Source organism: Chelonia mydas, chromosome 4 (genome assembly GCF_015237465.2).
Source record: "Chelonia mydas isolate rCheMyd1 chromosome 4, rCheMyd1.pri.v2, whole genome shotgun sequence".
Classification (NCBI taxonomy): Eukaryota; Metazoa; Chordata; order Testudines; family Cheloniidae; genus Chelonia; species Chelonia mydas.
Window position 1 is genome coordinate 86,464,241 of NC_057852.1, and position 25,210 is coordinate 86,489,450.

At 41.7% G+C, this 25,210-nt stretch overlaps 1 protein-coding gene across 3 annotated transcripts in view; it reads right to left on the reverse strand.

The window, feature by feature from the left end:
• The window catches only part of TUSC3 (tumor suppressor candidate 3), a 286,073-nt gene extending 261,169 nt beyond the window's left edge, over positions 1–24,904 (reverse strand). The window contains exon 1 of one of the 3 annotated variants that reach the window (XM_007067357.3): positions 24,730–24,904. In XM_007067357.3, the coding sequence (XP_007067419.2) occupies positions 24,730–24,840 (111 nt within the window). In that variant the 5' untranslated portion in view covers positions 24,841–24,904. Of the gene's footprint in view, positions 1–22,223; positions 22,245–24,690 lie in introns of those variants that run through there. The other 2 variants (XM_043546172.1, XM_043546173.1) reach the window with 2 other exon arrangements.
• Positions 24,905–25,210: the final 306 nt, after the last annotated feature.

A 25,210-nucleotide genomic window follows, 5' to 3' on the forward strand; every position in this document is an offset into this window, starting at 1 on the left:
CAGTGTCTGTTAGAGCTCTCTTGTGTGCCCTGCCTCTCTCCACCTGTTTGGAGAGTGGAGCTATGATCCACCAACCACCTCCTCAGGTTCAAAGTCATAATTATGACTCAAAGAGGGGAAGGTGGTTGAGGAAAGTGAACACACAGATCTTCTCTCTGGTTACAAGAGAGTATCCTGCATTTCCTTGAGTGGCCCCTGCAGGTGCTCAGGTCATGTTCACACTACAAAGTTATGTCAACACAAATTACATCAACATAAAGCTACCACAATTAGTACAATTGCTTGTGTGTGTGCATACTTGGCTCCCTGTGTCCTGTGGTGCATGTATTCACCAGGAGTGCTTGTATCAATGCAAAGTGTGGTGCAGTGAGGGTAGTCATGCCATTGTGCAACTCGCCACCATACAGCACCTTCCATTGGGAAGTTTTGGCAATGTGTGATGGGCCTGAAATAAGTCACAGGGGCGAGTAGCAGCACGGGCTCAGCTTCCCAGTTTTCAACTGCCTCCATCCATAATGCCACGTGTAGCCAATAATTTTTGTACCTTCTTTCAAAATACCATAACCCGTGCAGCCCTCCGCGCTGTCCACCATCTCTGAAAGAAGCATGGAGCCTGCACAACTCTTCACTATTGTTATGAGCATTGAAAGCAAAGGACTCATGATCCCCTAATATCCGCAGAGCTGAAAAAAGAACCAAATCAGTGGCGAGCGTGATGATTTATTGGAGAACAAATTACTGTAGGACATAGCAAGAACCAATTGCAGGTTGTTGGTGGTGGTCATGAGGTGCTGCTTTTGGGACCTGAATGGTGAGATTACATCATGAAGCATGCTCTGAATAACTACCAGTGGCTGCAGAACTGCCAGATGTGGAAGGCCACAGTCCTGGATCTGCGCACCAAGTTTGCCCCATCCCTGGGGCACAGGGATAGCAAAATGAGAGCCACACAGACAGTGGAGACGCAAATGGCAATAACACCATGGAAGCTTGCAATGCCAGATTGCTACATGTCAATTTGGGATATCCATTGCAAGGGCCATTGTCATGCAAGTGTGAGGGCTATGAATCCCTTCCTGCTAAAGGACTGTGACTCTCAGCAACATGCAGGACCTAATGGATGGACTCACTGCAAAGGGATTCCCAAACTGTGGTGGAGAAATAGATGGCACACATAGACCTATTTTGGCACCAGACCACCTTGCCCCAGAGTACATCAACAGAAAGGGCTATTTTTCTATGGTTATGCATGTATTGATGAATCACCAGGGATGGATCACTGACATCAATGTGGGCTGGTCCAGGCCCTTCACATCTTTAAGAACACAGGATTTTCAAAAACTTGCAAGCACGGACTTTCTTTCCCATCCAACAGATTACCATTGGGAATATTGAAATGCCAATAGCAATCCTGGGCAACCCAACCTAGGCCCTAATGCCTTGGCTCATGAAGCCGAACAGTGGTCATTTTGACAGCAACGAGGAACTACTCAACTCAGCAGGTGCAGATGGCAGTTGAATGTGCTTTTGGTCAATTGAAGGGATGATGGCATTGTTTACTCACACAATGGAATATTTTTTCTCACTGAGGTCCAAATGGTTAGAGCTGCTTGCTGTGCTCTGCATGAAGCAAAAGTAGGAGGGCAGAGTTGGAGTTTGAACAGCCAGACACAAGAGCTCAATGTGGAACTATATGACTCTGAGGGTATGAAAGAGCACTTTAACAGTGAGCCACTGCAATGTGTTTTGTTATATTGTGCTCTACCTGGCCCTGCTCTTTTGTAGCGTGTTAGGAATTGGGTGGCGATTACTGTACGTGTAAGAATACACCACTGTAAATATCAATTTTGTTTGTGTCTTATACCATGAGTCTTTTTCCTAGGGCTGTCAAGTGATTAAAAATTAATGATTAATCACACAATTAAAAACATTAATCGTGATTAATGGTGTGATTAATTGCACTGTTAAACAATAGAACACCATTTAAATATTTTTGGTTGTTTTCTACATTTTCAAATTGAAATCGATTACAACACAGAATACAAAATATACAGTGCTCATTTTATTTGATTAAATATTTTCACTGTAAAAAAATATTTGTAATTCACCTAAAAACATGGTACAATCTCTATCATAAAAGTTGAACTGACAAATGTAGAATTATGTACAAAAAACCTCTGCATTCAAAAACAAACAGTGTAAAACTTTAGAGTCTATAAGTCCACTCAGTCCTACTTCTTGTTCAGCCAATCGCTCAGAAAAACAAGTTTGTTTACTTTTGCAGGAGATAGTGGTGCCCGCTTCTTCTTTACAGTGTCACCTGAAAGTGAGAACAGGCATTTGCATAGCACTATCATAGCCAGTGTCACAAGATATGTCAGAGATGTGACAAAGATTCATATCCATTCATGCTTCAACTGCCATTCCAGAGGCCATGCTGATAAAGGGTTCTGCTCACTACCTATTCAAAACAGTGCAGACAAAAGCATGTTCATTTTCATCATCCGAGTCAGATGCCACCAGCAGAAGATTGATTTTCTTTTTCGGTGGTTTGGGTTCTGTAGTTTCCAGATCAGCTCTTTTAAAACATCTGAAAGGATGTTCCACACCTTGTCCTTCTCAGATTTGGGAAGGCATTTCAGATTCTTAAACCTTGGATCAAGTGCTGTAGCTATCCTTAGAAATCTCTCATTCGTACCTTCTTTGTGTTTTGTCAAATCTGCTGTGAAAGTGTTCTTAAAATGAACAAGATGTGCTGGGTCATCATCCGAGACTGCTGTAACATGAAATATATGGCAGAATGTGTGTAAAACAGAGCAGGAGACACAATTCACCCCCAATGAATTCAGTCACAAATGTAATTAATGCATTTTTTTTTAAATGAGCATCATCAATATGGAAGCATGTCCTCTAGAATGGTGGCCAAAGCATGAAGGGGCATACGAATGTTTAGCATATCTGGCACGTATATACCTTACAATACCGGTTACAAAAGTGCCATGTAAACACCTGTTCTCACTTTCTGGTGACATAACAAACAAAAAGCAGGCAGCATGATCTCCCGTAAATGTAACCAAACTTGTTTGTCTGAGCGATTGGCTGAACAAGAAGTAGGACTGAGTGGACTTGTAGGCTCTAAAGTTTTACGCTGTTTTGTTTGTGGATTGCTATTACATAACAGTGCAATTTACAAGTGTAGATTTTTTTCTCGATAAAGAGATTTCGCTACAGTACTTGTATGAGGTGAATTGAAAAATACTATTATCATTTGTAATGTGCAAATATTTGTAATAAATATAAAGTGAGCACTGTACACTTTGTATTCTGTGTTGTAAGTCAATATCCAAAAACCATCCAAATATTTAATAGAATCCCAACTGAAATTTAATAGCGCAATTAAAACTGCAATTAATCTTAATCTTAATTTTTTAATCACTATTAATTGAGTTAAATCACATGAGTTAACTGCAATTAATCGACAGCCCTATTTTTTCCCCACAATGTAACATCTGTTTGTTACTGACAAACTAATAAAGATGAATTTAGTTCAAATACTACATCTCGTTTGTAACAGAATTCAATGCAAAAACAGTTAAGTTTTAAAAAAATAATCTTAATTTAAGAGAACAGAACTTAGGAAGGATAAAGAATATTTACATCAATTTCAGTTACATATACACCCACCCTCGCCTTGCAGGTCAGTTACGTGATGCTGTAATTGTCTTTAATGTCGCCCAGGATGGAGTGGTAGGGGTAGTGTAGTGACACCTGATGCCACATGGAATGTTGAAAGAGGGGAATATACAGAGATCCTGATATTGAGTTCTCAATGGGCTGCAGAGGGAGGTGAGTGCAGATTATTAAACCTGCAGTAAACCAGAGTCTGATGCATCTGTGTTTACTGCCTGAGAACGTCCATTATGTGCACTCATTTTTGTGCACCTTGCTACTCTTTCCCTCTTCAGGGTGTCCCCAACGTTCATTGTCCAGGCCCTGTGCTCAGTCCAATGCAGCACTAGCTTGTAGGATATCACTGAAAATGTCATCCCAAGTCCTATTCTTTCTCCTCCTTAGCTGGGTCAGATGTTCCATTGGTGTGAGGGGGACACTCTGAAGGCCACAATGTGGTACCACTGTCAGATTATTCACTACAAAAAGTGAAACTTCAGATACAGGACTCACTCTTTTGCTCCCACAAGGTGAGGCCCTGGGGGTTGGAGTGTGGGCAGGGCCACACCTGACTGTTGGGGAGGCACCGCCTCCTCCAGCCTCCCCTACTTACCCCCGGCAGCGTCGGTCCCGCAAGTGACTTCAATTCCACCCAGAAGTGACTTCACTTCTGCCCCAGGCCCCACAATCTCTTAAGGATGGGCCTGACTGATCCTCTTCCAAAAGGGCTTAGAGTGTACTCTAGCTAAAGAAAAATCCACTTCCATTGACTGCCATCTACAAATTTGTAGTTTGTGAATGTCTGTCATTTGGTGTTTGATTCACACTTTCATTACACTAGCATCTAGATCAGATGCATAATTTGCTTAATTGTTGAACTCAATATACCCGCTATACCCTCCTTCAACATTCCATGTGGCAAAAGGGGTCATTACATTACACAATGTTACAATCTGTTTGGTTAGGCTGGCTTGTCCTACAGAAGTGCTGCTTCTCAAACTCCCAAGAATGAGGCCTGGACTACACTAAAAGGTACGTTGATGTAAGCTGCTGTGCCTCGATATAGCCGTGCATGTGTCTACACTTAAATTTGTCTCCCATTGATGAAAGTGCCCTGTTATGTTGACTGTAACACCATCTCCCAAGTGGTATTGAGCTGAAGTCGATAGGTAACGCAGCATCTACATGTGCACTTCTTGTCTACCCTAAGAGTCCTCCAGCAGTTGTCCCATAATGCCTAACACTGGTCACTAGTGTGAACGTCACTGCTCAGGGTCCATGAACCCAGAAGCCACCCTTCCCCTTTAAAGCCCTGCAAACTTTTGAAATTCATTTTCCTGATTGACCGGGTTGGTAATCACACCTAGCCTCTCTCCATTACTGAAGCATCCTCCCAGCTGACCATGCTGGCTACACATTCCAGATATGCTCCTGTCTGGAATAGACAGGAGATATTGGAGAATAGGCTTTGCAGGCACAGTTCTGATCCAGCCTTAGAAATGTTGAGATCTGTGATCAGATTGGTCAGAGGATGCAGGAGGAAGGGATATGACAGGGACCAGCAGCAGTGCCGCGTGATTGCCAAGGAGATGTATCAGGCTTACCAGAAGGCCAGGGAGGCCAACAATCAATCTGGTGCTGAGCCACAGACCTCCTGCTTTTACAACAAGTTGCATGCCATACTTGGTGAAGACTGCATCAACACTGTACACACTACCATGGATACCTCCAAGGAGTCACAGGCCTCTACCATGAACAGGGAGGAGGGGAAGGTGGAGACGAGGAGGAGGAGGATGGGGAACAGGCACCTGGATGATCCAGCTGTGCAGCAATCCAGGACCTGTTTTTTGACTCCACTGCAATCCAGCCAGTCAAGCTTGGTCAAGTCCGATGCTGGGGATGGAACCTTAATTAAAAGTCAGGTTAAACATTGTTTTCTTAAAGCAAGAACTTAGGGTCAAAGCAACACTGAACTGTTGAAATCTCATGCCTAGAGAAGAAAGAGGCTGAGAGGAAGAGGAAGCAGGAAGCATCTGCGAGCAGTGAAACTGAGACAAACAAAAACAGACTGTGCTATTGCATTCTCTCCAAGCCCAAAAGTAGTGAGTCTGGAGTGAATGGAACTGAGCAAAAACTTGGGGGGGGGGGAGGGGGACAAAAAAAAAAAGAGGCTAAGGTTTTTGTTGTTTTGTTCCGTTTCTCTGTTTGTGTGTACCTTTGAGTGAACAATCAATATATTTGTTATAATAAAACATTTGAGTCAATTCAATCAGCTGTTGGTCACAGGCTCCAGGAAAGAGGTTTTCTTGAAAGGTCCATGCAGGTGTCAAATATCATTGATTACCTGGTGGGAAGACAGGGGAGCTGCAACCCAAGAGTGGTTCCAACCTTGAGAGAGGTGAAAAAAAGGAGGACTTCTTAGGAGTCTAAAACAGAGCATACCTTGTAATAGCATAGTCTTATGCTCAACTAATCTGTTAAACCAAGATGGCCGATAGATGCCTTTTTACTGATAATAATATGAAGAGTTCCAAGGATTTCACATTAAGTACTCCAATATGGATTGAACAGAAGGTGAAGCTGTGTCTAGGTATTGCTAGTTGCCCACAGAGAGAAAAAAAAAAAAAAACACTTTTCCCACTTGTGATCTTAGAGTAGGTGAGTTGATTGCTTCAAAGTTTAACCATCTCCTGACCAGGACAGTTCAAGATCTATCAAAGTACCATGGCCCATCCTGTCAAATGGAGAGAGTTTGGGTCCACAAGAAGTGGAAGATTGGACAAATGACCAGGGAAGAGTATAAAAATATTGCTCGGGGATGCAGGAGTGAAATCAGGAAGGCCAAATCACACCTGGAGTTGCAGCTAGCAACAGATATTAAAAGTAACAAGAAGGGTTTCTTCAGGTATGTTAGCAACAAGAAGGAAGTTAAGGAAAGTGTGGGCCCCTTACTGAATGAGGGAGGCAACCTCATGACAGAGGATGTGGAAAAGGCTAATGTACTCAATGCTTTTTTTGCCTCTGTCTTCACGAATAAGGTCAGCTCCCAGACTACTGCACTGGGCAGCACAGCACCGGGAGGAGGTGACCAGCCCTCTGTGGAGAAAGAAGTGGTTTGGCACTATTTAGAAAAGCTGGATGAGCACACGTCCATGGGGCTGGATGCGCTGTAGTGCCCATCTTTAAAAAAGGGAATAAGGAGGATCCTGGGAACTACACGCCAGTCAGCCTCACCCCAGTCCCTGGAAAAATCATGGGCAGGTCCTCAAGGAATCAATTCTGAAGCACTTAGAGGAGAGGAAAGTGATCAGGAACAGTCAGCATGGATTCACCAAGGGCAAGTCATGCCTGACTAATCTAATTGCCTTCTATAATGAGATAACTGGTTCTGTGGATGAGGGGAAAGCAGTGGATGTCTTGTTTCTTGACTTTAGCAAAGCTTTTGACACGGTCTCCCACAGTATTCTTGCCAGCAAGTTAAAGAAGTATGGGCTGGATGAATGGAATATAAGGTAGACAGAAAGTTGGCTAGATTGTCGGGCTCAACGGGTAGTGAAAAATGGCTCCATGTCTAGTTGGCAGCCTGTATCAAGTGGAGTGCCCCAAGGGTCGGTCCTCGGGCTGGTTTTGTTCAATATCTTATAAATGATCTGGAGGATGGTGTGGATTGCACCCTCAGCAAGTTTGCAGATGACACTAAACTGGGAGGAGAGGTAGATACGCTGAAGGGTAGGGATAGGATACAGAGGGACCTAGACAAATTAGAGGATTGGGCCAAAAGAAATCTGATGAGGTTCAACAAGGACAAGCGCAGGGTCCTGCACTTAGGACGGAAGAATCTCATGCACCGCTACAGACTAGGGACCGAGTGGCTCGGCAGCAGTTCTGCAGAAAAGGACCTAGGGGTTACAGTGGACGAGAAGCTGGATATGAGTCAACAGTGTGCCGTTGTTGCCAAGAAGGCCAATGGCATTTTGGGATGTATATGTAGGGGCATTGCCAGCAGATCGAGGGACGTGATCGTTCCCCTCCATTCGACACTGGTGAGGCCTCATCTGGAGTACTGTGTCCAGTTTTGGGCCCCACACTACAAGAAGGATGTGGAAAAATTGGAGAGAGTCCAGCGGAGGGCAACAAAAATGATTAGGGGACTGAAACACATGACTTATGAGGAGAGGCTGAGGGAACTGGGATTGTTTAGCGTGCGGAAGAGAAGAATGAGGGGGGATTTGATAGCTGCTTTCAACTACCTGAAAGGGGGTTCCAAAGAGGATGGATCTAGACTGTTCTCAGTGGTAGTGGATGACAGAACAAGGAGTAATGGTCTCAAGTTGCAGTGGGGGGAGATTTAGGTTGGATATTAGGAAAAACTTTTTCACTAGGAGGGTGGTGAAACACTGGAATGCGTTACCTAGGGAGGTGGTGGAATCTCCTTCCTCAGATATTTTTAAGGTCAGGCTTGCCAAAGCCCTGGCTGGGATAATTTAGTTGGGGATTGGTCCTGCTTTGAGCAGGGAGTTGGAATAGATGACCTCCTGAGGTCCCTTCCAACCCTGATATTCTATGATTCTATGATTCCAGAGAACAAATCTGACTTCCCTGCTGAGTCTGTCAGTTCAGTATTGCAGGGAGACATAAACAAACCTATGGCTATAGTAGATCTGTTTGCCAATCTTGTCTCACCCAAACTGGGGTAACTGAATTATACTTAGCTTTTTGTTTGATTTTCTTGAGAAATCCCTGGATTAGAAGAACTAGATGGAATGCATATGAGACCTATGTCCCAGACTAGAACACACATCAGAGATGGACTGGCTGTGTTCTACTCTGGAGCAAAACCTGATAGTTGGAGTTGTGTCTTGCTGCAAATAGCTCTATCTACACAGGGAGATGCTATTTGCTGTATAATTCTTGAGTGACCACTCATACAGATCTTGGGTCAGACGGTCATCCAGTATTGTGCTTGCCCACAAAGGTGGAGAATTACAGGATAAATTTGTTGTACTATACATCATTCCCACAAAGCCACCACCACTTTGTACAGCTGGCTGTAATGCGTTCCCCTTCTTGTTCATGTGAAATATCACGGTCATATTGATAGTAAACTACTTTAACCATTCTGTCCTGTAGATGGGAGAAAAAGGACTTGAGAGCGTAAAGTATCACTCTGAACCCTGGGAAGTCTATATGGAGATATTTTAGACATTCCAATGACCATGAATTGTCATTCTTGCAATGAGCTTAAAGGTTTAATACAACTCCTTTGAAAAACAGGAAGACAAATTTAGGCAGTGCTGATTTCATAAATGTGCTGTCTATATTTGTTATACAGCATATTGGTATCCAGTGTTACAGAAGTCCCAATTTTAGTTCTGCATACAAGAATACTGATTGGTTGTCAAAGCCTTAAGGACCATCAGTTTGAGGAAGACCATTACTGTTTAACACTTGTTTTCCTGTAGTACTTCTATAGTTAAGAATTTTGAAATACCTTTATGGAATCCAGAACTGCCCCAATAAAACCGGTATTAACTTGGATGGAGCTGTGATTTCTTCCAGTTTTTCTTGAACTTCAATGTTTGGAACAGCATACATGTTTGTGACACAGCTTTTGCTAAGTCTTACTGCGAGGATACACTGCAAAAAAGAAAATTAATTCTGGCATGTATTAATATAAATTATGGTCTCGCTTGACAAAGCCCTGGCTGGGATGATTTAGTTGGGTTTGGTCCTGTGAGCAGGGGGTTGGACTAGATATCCTCCTGAGGTCTCTTCCAACCCTAATCTTCTATGATTCTAACAGGAATATCCTATGTAAGACATGGGGCTAATTGTTCCTCTCTACTTGGCATTGGTGAGGCCTTAACTGGAGTACTTTGTCCAGTTTTGAACAGCACGCTTTAAGAAAGATGTGAACAAATTAGAGGGTGTCCCAGAAGAAAGCAACAAACATTATAAAAGCTTTGAAAACCTAACATACAAGAGCATGAAAGAACTGATCATATTTAGTCTTGAGAAAAAGATGACCGGGCGGAGGGTGGGGGGAGGGAGAAAGAGGAGGCTTGGAGGGACTCACAACAGTCTTCATTTTATAAGAGCCCTTAATACGAGGATCATGATCAATTGTTCTCCTCATCCACTAAGGGCAGAATAAGAAGTGAATTAGCTTAGTTTGCAGCATGGGCGATTTAGGTTAGATATTAGGAAAAGCTTTCTAAACATAAGGGTAGTTAAGTTCTCATATAGGCTTCCAAGGGAGATTGTCTAACCTGTTCTTAGAAACCTCCAATGATGGGGATTCCACAAACACACACCTGTCAGGAATGGCCTCAGAACATGGGGTTGAACAAGATCACCTTTTGAGGTTGCTTCATTTCTGTGAATTGTCCAAATAAGGATAGTCACGGATACTCTAACATCTCAATGTGAAAGACACTTTAAACTAGATTCACAGAGATACTTAGGTGCCTCGATATCCCCAAAGCCACAGCTCAGCTGCCACATAACTCTGCAGGTGGCAAAGTTTCCACCAATAGGCTTGTGCAAAGCTGCCTAAGATCTTATGCTGCCACACAACTAATGAGCTGCTCAGAGCCCTTGTGCAAGCTAAAGCTCCAGCTTCATTTTCAAAGTAGGCATTCTCCCACCTTCTCCCCTGCAGGGCTCTGGCCATACTTGTAGAATCAGGCCTCCTACAAAAGACAGCTTGTGAGCACTGTCTTTTTGCACTCAGCTTTACAACACCTAGGTACTTTTATGTATCCTCAAGGTGCCACAGACAGTCCAAATGGAAAGACTAGTCATTATTTCCTCCCACAATAAGCCACCGTTATTTTCCATGTGAAGACCTCACTAAGATGTGAAAATATGCATTCTGTAAGTTGAACCAAACCAGTCTTAGGTGGATGAGGATATGGTTGAGACTAGAGTAAGCATATGGAATTTTGAAGTTTCTGATTAAATTGATGAGCTGTTGAAGGTCTGGAATGGTTCACAGGCCTCTCTCTCTTTGGGATCAAAAAGTAAATACAATGAAATAAAATCCCTTCCCTCAAAACTCTTAAGGAGTTCCACTATGGCACCCAACTAATATTGAACAAACTTCTAATTCTATCAAGTTCTCATGAAAAGGATCCCTAATGAGGGTTGGGGAAAGGTTACAATGCAAGACTGAAGATTGTTTGGTGGATGAACTACTACCAATTGAAAATGGAAATATTTAGAGAAGTGTCCTCTGTTCTTCAAGAGAAAGAAAGAAGGAACAGAAACAATGAATATGGACACAGCTCTTTGGATGGAGTTATACATATATCTCAACAACATACAATCTAGGTACATCTGATGAAGATACCACTTACAGACATGAAAGTGATCTCAAAGTTAAGCCACACCACTCTTAGCATTGATGTCTGGAGTACTCCATTTTCTTTCCAGTGCATCCTAAGTAAGGAAAAAAGTTATCAGATGAACTTTAGGTGGAATTCTGAAAAGCCTCTAAGTGACTTAGAAGCTCAAAAGTTTCATTAACATTCAATAGTATTTATGCCCCTAAATCACTTAGATGCTTCTGAAAATTCCACCCTCAAAATGTAATTGTTTTCCCTCCTAACTCTGAAGATTTAAATCTAGTAGAAAAATAGAGCAAGATAATTTTACATTTCTTAAAGAAAAGGTTACTACTGTATAGTTCTTTCAAAATGATATCCCTTAAAAAAAGTTTAATTTTAAATGGAATGCCTTGATCTAGCACAAATATTCTGAAGTTGGTAATGCTGCTAAATGAGTCTATATTTAATGCAATTAGAGTAATGCAATGTAAAAACATTTTTAAAGCTATTCATTTCCTGTTATGTTGGTTTTGCCCCTTTTTAATGGCACTCTGCTTTGTTAATTTACCTGCACAGTCAAGGTCACAAGTCAACCCATTGCAAAACTCCTTTAGTCTTTGCCCCCAAACTCAAATCAGCACCTTGCAGAAAGACCAGGAGTCCTGTGTGGATTTTCGTAGGACCAGATTGTACAACTCTTACTCCAAAATGGACTTCAGTGGAACTACTCATGGAACAAGCTACTATTCAGCACGAGGGTGGCAAAATCTGGTCCCTAATGAGCATGGAAGAGGAGAGGTGCAGTAGAAAGTTTATAATGGAGTTTATACACGTTTATATGTCAGTAGCAGAAGTTCTCTTTAAGACACATGGTTGTTTGCAGATAAGAAGCTATCTTATCAACATTAGTCATCCATCACCAAGAAAATCAATCTGCTTTGCACTGATTTTTCGCAATGCCCTACTACTTGATCCATAGATAGCAAGAAAGCTTTCTGAAGGTTCAATGACAGTATAAATAGGGGCTGAAAATCTTTTTAGCGTCTTTTGCAAATAAAGTCAGAAAGGTACAACAGATCTGCCTCTAATTGAAGTTCTAACTATTGTGACAAATGTGGAAAAAGTAAAACACTGCAGTTAATGTCATATTATCCAATTAATGCCTTCCCCAAATTCTACTGAAATCTGATTGCTGGGAGTACAAAGAAAACAATTTGATAGATAGATTAGATAGCTATGTGTGAGATTCTGGGGTGCAGTTTGCAAGGGAATACCCTCATTTTGCCTAACCAATGAAAACTAGTCTAAATGAGGGTCCCTGAAAAATCCTTATGTCTTCATCCCCAAAGTCCATTTTTTAATAGTTTTCTGTTCCTCTATCCCCCTTTACTTATTTCACCTCTCAGGAACAAATTGATTCTTCAGAGTAGTCACCAGTGCTTCTCCATGTTCATAGGTGTAGTTTGACTTCTATATTTGGAAGGGCAAGGGGTGGGGTCGTGAGGTGAAGCAGGTGAATCCCTATGTGGGAGGATGGGGCTCTGGATGCAGGGATTCAAGTGCGTGGGTGGGGGCTTGCTGAGGGAAGTCTGAATGCAGAGGGCTCAGTGGAAGAGGTTCTGGGTGTGGAATGGGCTCCAAATGCAAGGAGGTTGGGTGGACAGGGTGGGGGGGCAGTTGCCCATGCAGTGACACTCCCACCTGAGGCTGAGGAGTGATGGGGCAGGAAGTGGGGAAGGGGTACAGAGCTTCCTGCAGCTAGGGAGGTTCCTGGGTCTGGGTCTGACCCAACCCCAGCTGCTCCAGGGGAAGAGGAAGTCCTATTCTTCTCCCCCCAGCAGCTGAACTGACCAGAATTCTAATTCCAATTCCCCCAGGACTAAATCACTCACTCACCTGGGCTGTACAATGCACAGACTCTTGGAAAGCAGCTCTGCCACCTGGCTCTGCTGGGTCCCTGCTTTCCTACCCTCCCCTTACACAAACCATGAGGGGGAAACCAAAAAGCTAGCAGAGAACACCTGACTGGCTCCCTGCAGCAAGCTTCCGTCATGCTCCCCAAGGGGTCTGATGGGGAGGTGGGCAAGCAGCAATACCAGATGCTGTGTGTCTGCTGGTCAGTTTACCCACATAGTCTGTGCAGTGAGTCAACAGAAGCTGCTCCCTGCCCTCCCCTTACACAGCCCACATGGGCAAACTGACCAGCAGACAGAGTGCCCTCCTCCACACAACATTACTCCACGGGAGGAAGCAGGGCTAAGGGAGAAATCTGAGCACTCCCCCTATGCACTGCCTCTGTGACATATCCAGTTTTGGGGAAAATGCCCTCATCTTCCCCCAAGTTCATGTTCTGTTTTACCAAGTGGCTGTCAAGCTGTTCTTCAAAAGTTCCTCTTGTCCAGGGAAGACGCAGTCGGAATCCACATTTAAATCACCAGACCAAATGTTGCATTAGAATGTGGGGAATCTTAGAGGATGCTGTTTTTTGTAGCCAGATCCACATATATAAGGCTTATACTAATCACAACACTGCAACTAGAGCTGTTAACAGAATATTATGCTAAGTTCTAGATCTTTTAGGATGCATAGACAGGAGTATACACTGTCTATTTCAATAAAAAGAAGATGTCACTGCACATATTCAAGCACTTAATTTGAGGGTAAATGGCCTTTGAGCAATTTTCTGAAGACTCACAATTCGTACATCACAACATTCACCTCCTCAATGTAGTTTAGCCATTGTTTCTTCTTCCTCCCCACTGCTCCCTCCAACACTGTATGGCATGTAATCTCCCTTGAAGCAACCAATTTTCTCGATCAGCATCTCCCAAACTTTACTGATTTATAAACCACCTTCTAAAATATATATATATTTTTATGTGAACTGATGGAACATCAATCTCCTGTACCAGAGTTTGGGAACTTCTTCTCCATAGTCTGTTACAGATTTATAAGAAACCTTCATCAGAAATATGCAAAAAATACCCCCAAACCCAGAAACAAAATAAAACAGAACAGCAGTCATAACAGAGATTCCTTAAATATTTATGTTTATATATGAATCTGTACCGGAACTAGAAGTATATTCAGATTTAGTTACAGTTTACAAGGAAGAGATAATGGGAGAAAATGAGAACCACAATGAGTTTGTGCTAGCCAAAGAGATGAAAAGGAATAAGAAAGGATTCCACAAATATTTTGGCAGTCTTAGGCAGGAGGGAGGCAATAGGAGAGAGAAAGAAGGCCTATTATAACTATGAAGGAAGATGTATGGTGATCAAAGTAGCTAAGTACTGAACAACCGCTTAAAGATCCAATTTTCTTTTTTTTAAAAAAAAGACCTGACAAAAAGAGAAACAAGGACATCCTTGCACTAGTAGATAGTTATTGATTAGCTCAAGCCAAATGCCAGGAAATGCCTCTTCTTTGAAAGCTCAGCTCTGGATTCAGATCCTAATTTTAGGTTTAGGCCCCTTCCTACTATTGATAGGAAACAGGTAAGAAAATATTTGAAGAGACTGTATACGTAAGTCTGTACCTTATGAGATGCCGTGTTAAGGGAACTACCTAATGAATTTACTGAGCAGCTATCAATTATTTTTGCACAGTCATGAAAAAGAGGGAAGGGATTTTGTAAAAACTACGAAAAAGCAAAAATGAGTAGGCTTGGAAGGATTAATTTTTTTAATTGGTAAATGTCGGCAAACATTGATTTCTCTGTACATACTGTGACAGGGCAAGGCCAGATGGCTATGGAAAAGTAGTGGGAAACATATTAGCTCCAGGCTAAACAAATCCCTGGTACCAGGTTAAGTGAAATGGAAGCTGCTCCAGGTCAATTAAGACACCTGGGGCCAATTAAGAACTTTCCAGAAGGCAGGGAGAAGGCTAGGTTGATTGGGACACCTGAAGCCAATCAGGGGCTGGCTGAAGCTAGTTAAAAGCCTCCCAGTTAGTCAGGTGGGTGTGCATGTCAGGAGCTGTGGGAGGAAGTTGTGCTGTTAGAGAGACTGAGTAGTACACACCATATCAGGCACAAGGAAGAAGGCCCTGAGATAAAGGTGAAGTGGAGCTTGACAAAGTAAGGGCTACTGTGGGGGAAGTAGCCCAGGGAATTGTACATGTCATGTTTCTAAAAGGTCAGCTACCATAGCTGATACTATTAGGGTCCCTAGGCTGGAGCCTGGAGTAGAGGGTGGGCCCGGGCTCCATGCCCCCCACCTTTGTCCCCTGATTAATCCCTGAGACTGGGAGACAACAGAGATTGTGCAAGGAAGGATAACTTCTCCTCACCTCCCTCGCTGGCTTATGATGAAAATGGCTCACTAGACTGTGACCCTTGTCTCTAGAGAGAGAAGGGTTATGTGGAGGGTCACAGTGAGCCTCTGAGGCTAGCGAAATCCACCAGGAAACGCGGGACCCATGGAGGCAAGGACAGAGCTTTGTCACAACACACACAAACAGATAAAAATATTTTCATTCACAATAATTGAAATGTATAGATAGGTAAAGTAAGAAAGATGCTGCTTGATAACTTTCAATCAAACTAAGCTATTTACTTTGTATATTGACATGTGACGTTGACAATTTGTGGATGTTATGGTTATAAAGCTTTAACTTTTTGAATCTCAACATCTGTCATTAAATTATTGTCTGAACCTTGTATAACTTCCTGCAACTGAAAATTTAAAACAGAAAAATTAAGTTATTAAAAAAAACATTGATATTGTCCAAACATAAGTAAAAATAGAATTCTGCTAAGCCTATAAAGGTGTTACCAACATTTTTTAGAAGTTTTTAAAGAGTGATCTAGCAATTATATAGTAACCAAATTACAATCCCTAGAAAGATCATTCAATTTTAAGACAACAATATATGTCAGGATTTGCAAAAATAATACATCCCAAAGGAACAGCCATGGAAAAGATTGTGAATGCCACAGTCGGGCCAAATAAACTGGGCACTTTCCCCCTACAAAGTTATTAGAAGGGAAAGTAGTAGATGAAATATCTCCATACATCAGTGAAATTTTTTGCTATATTCATTAAGAAAAAAAAATCTCACTTTGTAAATACAATCACGTTGGCTTGGATCAGAGCACTCATTTATTAAAACTTGCAGAGAGAAGAAAAAAAACTTAAGTGCAGGGACTGGAACTAAATTCAGTTTTATTGAACACCTTCATTAGTAATCTAGAAGAGTGAACAAACCGCACTACTATCAACTTAGGAGTTTTGCAGATACCACTCAGGGGACATTAATTAAACAGCAACTTTGAGATTAGAAACAAAGGTGGAAGATAAAGCTCAACTTCCTGTTCCTGGGACACTTGCTTCTATGGCCCCTCCCTATGTGAGCCTGACTTCCTGTATTTGTGAAAGAGAGATGGGGTCTTCTATACTCTCTTATAGCAACATATAATCAAATAAACTAGTATGATTATGAATTGCATATACACATGTATTAGGTCATAAAATAAGGAAGTAATATTGCATTTCTGTAGCATGAGTGAGATCACACCAAAAATTACTGGGTTCAGTTTTCAGCCCCTCTGTACTACAAAGACGGTAATACATTGTATGAGAATTTGAAGAAAAAAAGACTAAGAAAAGTGATGGGCTAGGGAAATTGCAAGGTTAAGAACCACAACCATTTAAACAAAGGAAGCAGATTTCAAGGTATTCCAAAATGGTGTTAATGGGCAAGAAAAATAAAGTCCCACTAGTAAGTTCTAAAGATTGGAGACCAGCCCAACTGAGAATGATGGAAGCCTCATCACTTCAGCAATCATAAAAACAGACTACACAAGACACTAGAGAAAATAATGTTCCGAACAAGTCTGCATTGGGAGAGAAGTCAGACTTCTCCATCTCTACTTTATAGGATTCCTTAATGTGACCAAAGTATTGCCAGTTAGTATTCTAGCTCTTCCATACAAGAACTAATTAATTCAGCACGATAGAAGTACTAATGTATTTGTTTGGGTATAGCAGACTTGCTGTATGATGATAATAACATGCAAAAATAGGACTTCAGCCACTTCAAATTCTGCTTTGAGGACCACTGTACACAGAGTTAGTCCAAATGTAGTTTAATACTTAACTTCATCATGTCACCTCATCATTGTAAAATTTCACCGTGAAAAAAACAAAGATTAAATTCACAAGAGGCTACAGAAGGCAGAAAACCAATGAACTGTACATAAAGAAAAGTCTAATCCCCTCATGCCTACCTAAATTATCTTAGATCTCAGTAAAGGGGTCCACAAAGCATACAGTCAAACTTGTTACCAAAATAAAATGTAACTTTACTCAATGAAATGCAACTTTCATACTAATAAATAGTTCTGTTCAAATGATATTAAATCTTGAAGCCTCTAAGCAGTAAGTCATCCAATAAACATACACTTTTTCCCTATGGCTATGCAGTTTAATCCATCTAAATAAGATTTAGCCATAGCATTTAGTACTGGAGCAGATACAATCCGTATTTTTCATATACGTACATAGGAAGTGCTGCATAAATGGTTGTAGAGCAGAGTGGTAGGAAAGATCAATTAAGTTGCTCATCTGTCTGTGGCAGTGATGCTGCCAAATGGAGACATCTGGAGCAGAAACAAAGTTTCAGCAATCTAATTACATGAGTGCTGCCAGGCTGCTCTAAGCATTCTTTACTTCATATCCTGTACTCAAATAAGAAGGCAAAAAGCAGCAAGGTTAAGTTGATCTTTTATGAGCTCCAGATGCAAAAGGGTGAGAAGGGATGATGTGATGGTAAAAATAACAAAACTCATAAGTTGAGGGAAGGAGGCTTGAAAAGGTGTGTACCCAGGAGCTGGAGAAGCTGAGTGCGCTCTTCACAGAGTTAAGGGGGAACAAGAGCCCAGGGTGCGGAACCAAACTTGTTCCGAGAGTTGTCCTAATAAGCCTGCTAGTCTACCACAGCTGGGACTAAGGTAAAAGATGGAATTTTATGTTCAGGCTGCTTACTAAGTACACAACAGGAAGGTTCTTCCTTGCAGAAGTACCGTATTTTAACTGCCTGCCTTAAAACAAAACTTCAGTTGCTACTGTTTTAACTAAATACTGCATCTTACATGTAGAACTTGAAGGATTTTCGGACAGAGCCAGGGGATAGCATTACTTTAATCCACTTACTCCAAAAGAATTCTGGCAAAATAATGTATGCAGGATGGGCTAATTCAGAAATCAGACTACCAACCACATCCTTAGGAATGGCAATATTTTCTATGGACAATGACAAGCAAAAATAACCTTTAGGAAAACAGCCTACAGTGACGCTTCATCAAATAGCCATATTCGTACCTTCCACAGTACAAAGGAACTGAAAAAAGTATCAGGACCAGACCATGTTTAGTGAATATTAAACATGAACAACAATAAGCAAAAGCACTTCTGAGCATTATCTTCATCAGTAGGTGGGAGGGAGGGAGGACTCTTTTGCTATTTCATTGAGCTTTACATTACTACAGTATTTCTGCATAGCTAATACAAATCTCTCTCTTTAGATTAGGGGAAATCAGCAATTCCATTCATGGAATGGTAAGAAGTCATTTCCTTACCTTCTCCTCGCCCTGTCCCTCCCAACTGTCAAGAGACTGATTCCCTGCCACCCATCCCTCTGAAAGAAAAGGAATATCCATCTTAAAACAAAAATCCTTTTCCCCTCTGCTCTTGTACTGGACAGAAGATAGCTTAAGCTATCTACTGCACCCAATCCTTCAAACTGCAAGTACTGGGATGAAACAAAGGACACGGTTTAAAGGGATTTTTCTTTGGGGCTAGGCAACACAGAGAACCATAAATATTTTTCCTGGAGGAAGCACTAGGAGTTGAAGGACCCCAGCTAAGACTCACATGATTATTTTCATTCAGGAATAAAAATAGAGCAAAGTCAATATTTGTTCAGTAGAAGAACTGAAGAAGCAAGCACAATTACTCATCTGGTTTCTGTATAAGGAGATACCCAGATCCTGCAAACTTTTGTGCTTTACTCAAACAATTTAAAGAAGGGGGCCTTAAGCTTTTTAGGCTTACTGCAATTCATTCAGCCTCCTGCACTGGTGCCCTGACCAACAGTGAACAACAGTAATCTGTAGTACAGTTAAGTGAGCTGGGTAGGAGAGATGGGGGGGTGAGAGGAAAGAGATATTAAACCAGCAATGACTGACTTTAATAGTGTTAGGCACATGCTGTATTTTGGACCAGATTCCCTGTTTTTTTTTTTTTAAATGCAATGCACTGCTACATGATGTATACTAGCTATAACAGAGAACGAGGAGATAGGGAGCATGTATGTGTATGTAAGTCTCACAATATTTGTTGTTTTTCTTAAAGCCCCAGCTCCTGGATTTTTGCAATTAGAGAATCTTAGTTTCCATTTATTTAAAAAAAAAAAATCTAGCTCTCAAGAGAAAAATCTGGAGAAAAGCAAGAAAACATAACTCAAGTGTACTCTAAAGGCTCAAAGGGAAATAAAAGCCAAATCAAGCAATCAATAAATAGAACCTCATGATTTAACCCAATCATTTGATTTTTCAGGGACCCATTTGAGCATCTGGGGTTGGTAGAACTGGATTCCCCCCCACCCTCACCTGCTGGGTTAATAAAGCCATATCAAATCAAAAAAGTTCCACAAATGTTAAAGCTAGATTCAAATGCTGAACAGAAAGTTGGGTGGAGGGGACTAACACACTGAATAGAGCCCTCCCCCATCACGTTTTCAACAGCAATTTATATCCTGTACTTAAAATGACAACTCTGTCCATAAAAATATGTAAACAGCTCTCCATATTCATCATACCCCTCCTTCCTATCTCACTTATCTACCATCTTATCCACAGCTTTAGTTCTCCACTGTTTGTAGTCCGTTTCCACAGATGGTTGCTACCAGAAGAGAAGGGACAGATACTGCAGTTACCACACTTGTATACCCTCATATGCTTCATATACCATTTTCAGGCTACTTGTTCTTTTTACCTCCTAGTACTTACCTTTAATTTTTCATATAAGCCTACAGAGCGTTCCACTGAAAAGCTTGACAAACACAAGCAAAGTCCTTTAATTCACACCATGCACTCCACAAAGCACTCAAATTATCTTTGCAGTTGTAAAGAAAATACATAATAGCCAATGCCATAGCTTCCAATACTGTATAGCTACAGGAATCCAACATAGCAACTTATGATATTGTAAACACCACTCACAGAACAAGAACGCAATACTTGATGACCCAAACTTTTATAGAAAAGTCTTCTGTTTCCAAAGCTTGCAGTTACACTGATATACAGGAGAGATCTTTCAAGATCAGTAATGCCCAACAGCAACAGAAAAGTGGTAGTAACATTATGGTGAAAAAGGAAGAAGTTCCACATGCTCTTCTGAAGACAAAAGCAACAACAATCTGAGCAATGACTGAATCTGAGCTAATGACTACACTTGGATCTAAGAGCAGTTCCCAGCTCGAGCAGGCATAGTCAAGCTAGCACGCTAAAAATATTAGTGTAGCCTCAGTAGCACAGGCAGCAGCATGCAGCAGCCCTGAATATGTACTTATGAGGTCTGGGCAGTGCTTAATTTGTGCCAAGGCTGAGCCCCAGCACCTCTATGCTTGGCTGTTCATAGCCCCGGCACCTTTGGGCTTGCTGCATCAGTTATGTAAGTAAAAAAAATTGCTTGAGCCTCAGCACCTCTTCCATTACAAATTAAGCACTAGATCTGGGCAAGTTTGTACTCAGAGCAGCTAGCCTGTGCCACTGCTCATGCTACTGCGGATACACTACTATATTTAGTGCACTAAAACAAGTATTTCTACTCAAGCTGGGAATCACATTCCTAGCTCCATGTGTAGATGTAGTATTATTGTACTAATTGATGCAAAAAGAAAAGATTGCATGATGGTATTCTATAGTTAAGCAGTGATTCTTACGTAAAAGTGAAGTGTCTTTATTAGGAGCAAAGATACTGCTTTTCAAATGGAGAGTCTGAATTTGATCATCATTAATACTACTTCACACTAAGTAGTAGTATTACAATACTGCCGAGAGCCCTTAGTATACATTATGGCCTTACTGTGGTGGGCATTATATGACTTCATTAAGAGACAATCCCACCCCTGAAAAGTCTATACTCTAAACAGACAAGATAGGGTCTACAAAAGGGACACAAAATGAAACTAGATGATTAGGAACAGGACTGGAGGCACAGAGAGTCTGAGTGACTTGTCATCCAGGAAATCAATGGATGATCTGAAAACGAAAACTGAACTCTTCAGTACCAGTCTAGTTCTTTACCCACAAGATAATTTTTGGTGGCAGTTGGAAAATGCCAATTCATCAAAGGCTAAATCAATGTTTTTCAAACTTTTGTTCTCGTGACCCCTTTCACATAGAAAGCCTCTGAATGCAAACCCCCTCTCACCCCACTTATGAATTAAAATCACGTTTTATATATTTAACAACATTATAAATGCTGGAGACAAAGTGGGGTTTGCAATGGAGACTGACAGCCTGCGACCCCCCCATGTAAGAATCTTGTGACCCCCCTAATGGGTCCCAACCCCCAGTTTGAGAAGCCCTGGGCTAAATGTTTGTCTAAATTTGTCCATTTCAAGCAAAGATTTTTGAAAGAAAGATTGGAAGAAAAATAAAAGCATTCTGATAAGCTTAAGATGGAATGTCTTGACTTTGGAAACATTTCAATTATCTCTGTCAAATTTCATTAAATATTTTAAATATACAGTATAAAATAAAATCAGATTAAAACATTTAGATTGATCAGAAATGACAGGTTTTGTTTGTTTGTTTTTTAAATCTCATTTCAGTTCTTGCTTTTGTTCCATTTCAGAACAGAAGGAAAAATCAGATTCACAACATTCCCCTTGAAATGAAAAATTCAGTTTCCACCCAGCTCTAATATATCTATTTAGATTAAAGAACATGACAGTAAAAGTAGTATACAGTAAGCAATTCTCAACTATAATAAAAGTTACCATCATGGGAACAGTAATGCTAACCTATCTAGTTCATGGTGTCTAGTAGCAAGAAGAGTTGAGCAGCAGTGACAAAACCCAGAGATTCTGTCATGAGCTGTATAATAGCTCTACAGCTGCAAAGAGAAGTAGGCTCCAAATATGAACACCCAGTCCTGAAGTAAAAATATAAACAACCAAAGATAAACACACAGTTAGAGAACACAGCTCACGTACCACTTTTAATCAGACGTTCCTTGGCTGCAACAGAGATGTGTTGAAGTAAATTACTGCATTCCCAGAGCAGTTCTGCAAATAACTTAGATTTAAATGATTGCAATAAGGACCAATCCCCCTGCTTCTAGCACAAGAGAATACGTAGTGAATAGAAAAGCATGTTCCCCAACAGAATATTAAAGTAATAGCCTCCCTATAGAGGCTAATGAGTTACTACCCCTTGGGCAGGCATAGCCTGCGTGAAGCACAATATGGCTCTCAAAAACTAAATGTATGCTTACTGAGTAGTGATGACTGAAGCAAAGGAGAACATAGTCAAAAAGCTTGGAAAATGACACTACTTATTTCAATTCCTGAATAAGGATGTGGGTGCCTAAAGTTCATGTATTCTCAAATTTAGGTCTATAGTCCTTAACCATAGTTCCTGCACAGGATTTGACAAAAATACTATATATAACCTTCTCTCCCCCATCAGCTTCCCTTTCTCCTACAATTTTCTCCAATCAGATGCAGATTCTCTAGTCCCTCAACCTGCCCTAGTGACATCCATCTCCCTCATGCCCACTTTCACTCCCTCCCTCATTTTTCTCTTTAGCCTCTCATTCTCCTCTGGACCTTTCTACTCAAAATATATACCATGAACTAGATTTTAGTTTCAGTTACACCAAGGTAAAGTAGGTGTAACCCTATTGTTTACAATAGAAGTAACCCAGATTTATACTAGTGTAAAGAGAACAGCATCTGGCTTCATATGTGTACAATACAGAATCAGAGAAATTTCTTTCTACTAGTGTAAACACGATTTCCATTAGGATTGAGAGCTCTGTAAAGAGCTCATATGATTACATGAAAAAGCAGAATGTTACCAAATATGCCATGTAAGAAAGTAAGAGATGAGAGAGAAATTGTTTTTTTGTGGAATTGATGTTTAGCACTCAAGAAACATCCTGTGGTAATCCCTTGAGCAGGAGGAGGGAGAAAAACTTTTCTTGAGACCTCTCCCATTTGTTTGAACAAATAATTCAAACAACTGATTTGTTAACAAAACTGGATTTTCAAAACAAAGTCATGAGTTTTTTGGTAGCAGTCAAACAAACCAACAAAAAAAGCAAGGCACCCGTTGAGTTCCATAATTAAAACCATAAATCTCAAAGAGTAAAGCTAAAATGTCACAGTAGGTCATGATTACTTAAGGCAGAATTACCATTTGCTTTTTGAAATTTAAATGGAAACTTTAACACAAAAAATTCTTCCGGTGTTTGCACTCTACTAGTGAGTGAGAAAACCTAAACTGAATTTGACCACAAGCTAACAAGCAAAAATTAAACTGAATATTTTAAAATTTTCCTAAGTGAAAGACAGACAGCAAACAAATATCATGAGTAATGTGACTTGCATTTAATTTGAATAATCTAAATTGTTAAATTGGTTTTGGTTTTACTATTTTGTTTTTTAATCTCCTACCTCTCTCCCCCCCCCCCCCCCCCCCCCAGTCTTCAATAAGTTTACAAGTATTTCTTTGATCTTTAGAACTGAGATTCAGGGTACACACAGGCACACTGTGGTTGTTTCTATGTTTGTCTGTTGGCATTACTTTCAGTCTAACAACAAACATATACCATTCAATTTCATTGTTCATACAACTAGGCCTACTTAATTTCACATTAGAGTCTCCTGCAATAGCCCAAACAAACAGTGTAAAGCCAGACCTCCTCTGCTGTTTGTAAAGGTGTTTTAATTGGGAAAAATGCATATAGAACCATGCCCATTGACTTTATTTATTCAAAAACTACATTTAGGGCCAAATTCAAATGGACAGGATTTCTTTTGAGGCAAACACAGGGTGAAATGGTGTAACAAGATAAAACTTCAATATTGTGAATGTAAAGTAAAATCAAAATTATCCAACATTCTACTGCAATTAATCCGGAGATGTGTCAGTTATCGATTTACACGTAATTAAGTCTTTTGAGAGAGGCCTGTTTTGCCAGTATATTAACAGGCAAGTTTAAGGTGGCATTGCCACAGCTAGAATGAGTGTGGTGGATCAGCAATTTGCATGTCCCTACAGCGGGGGGAGAGGAAGCCATCCAGGCTGGGGAGCAATCCACGCCCTGGTGTCAGCGCCTCCAGCAAGGTGGGAAGGACCGGGGGGCTCACCCACGCAAGTGCGTCCGGGCTGCGGACCCTGGCGGCGATGGGGCACGAATGGCAGCGTGCAGAGACCCCGGCGCTGTGGGGGAAGGAAGGTGGCGGGGCAGAGGGAACCCCCAGAGCCCAGGGGAGGGAACAGCCCATCCTGCAACGCAAGGGGAGAGCCCGGGAGGGGAGAGCGCGGCTGAGTCACGTGAACGAGTCCCCTCCCCGACCCCCATTCCCCGGCTGGGCCGCGCCTGGTCATGGGGCTCATAGGGCCGGGGCGTGGGGGGGGGGGAACGCTGCAGGACATCCCCAGCCTGCTCCCCACCCCGGTCGGAGCTCGCCGGAGAGGAGCGAACGGTTCTACCTCCTTCTTCTTCTGTCCGCCCCCGAGCTGCACGCAGAGCAGCAGCAGCAGGAGGCAACTCCCGGCCGGCAGGTGCAGCAGCCACCGCGATGCCCTGGTACCCAGCGCCATGTTCCCTCCCTCCACAGCCCAGCCTCCTTCAGAGAGCACCTGCCGCACCGTTATCCACCTCTTCCTCGCTGATTGGACACGGACCCCAGCCAACCACAAGCGGCCTGCAGCACAATGGCGACTGGGAAATGTAGTTCTTTCCCCCCCTTGCTCTTCCCCTGCTTGGGGCACGTCTCCGGCGCTCTTGAGGGTGTCGCACATAATTCTTCGAGGCCACTCCTGAAGGTTATACTGAATTAGGGCCTGATCCTGCCAAATGCTGGGCACCTTCAAGTCCCATTCATTGTGCAAACACTCAGCTCCAGCCAGAAGCAGCAGAGGATGAAGCTTAATATAGGGATGCTGGAACAATTTGTATAGTGGAGGTGCT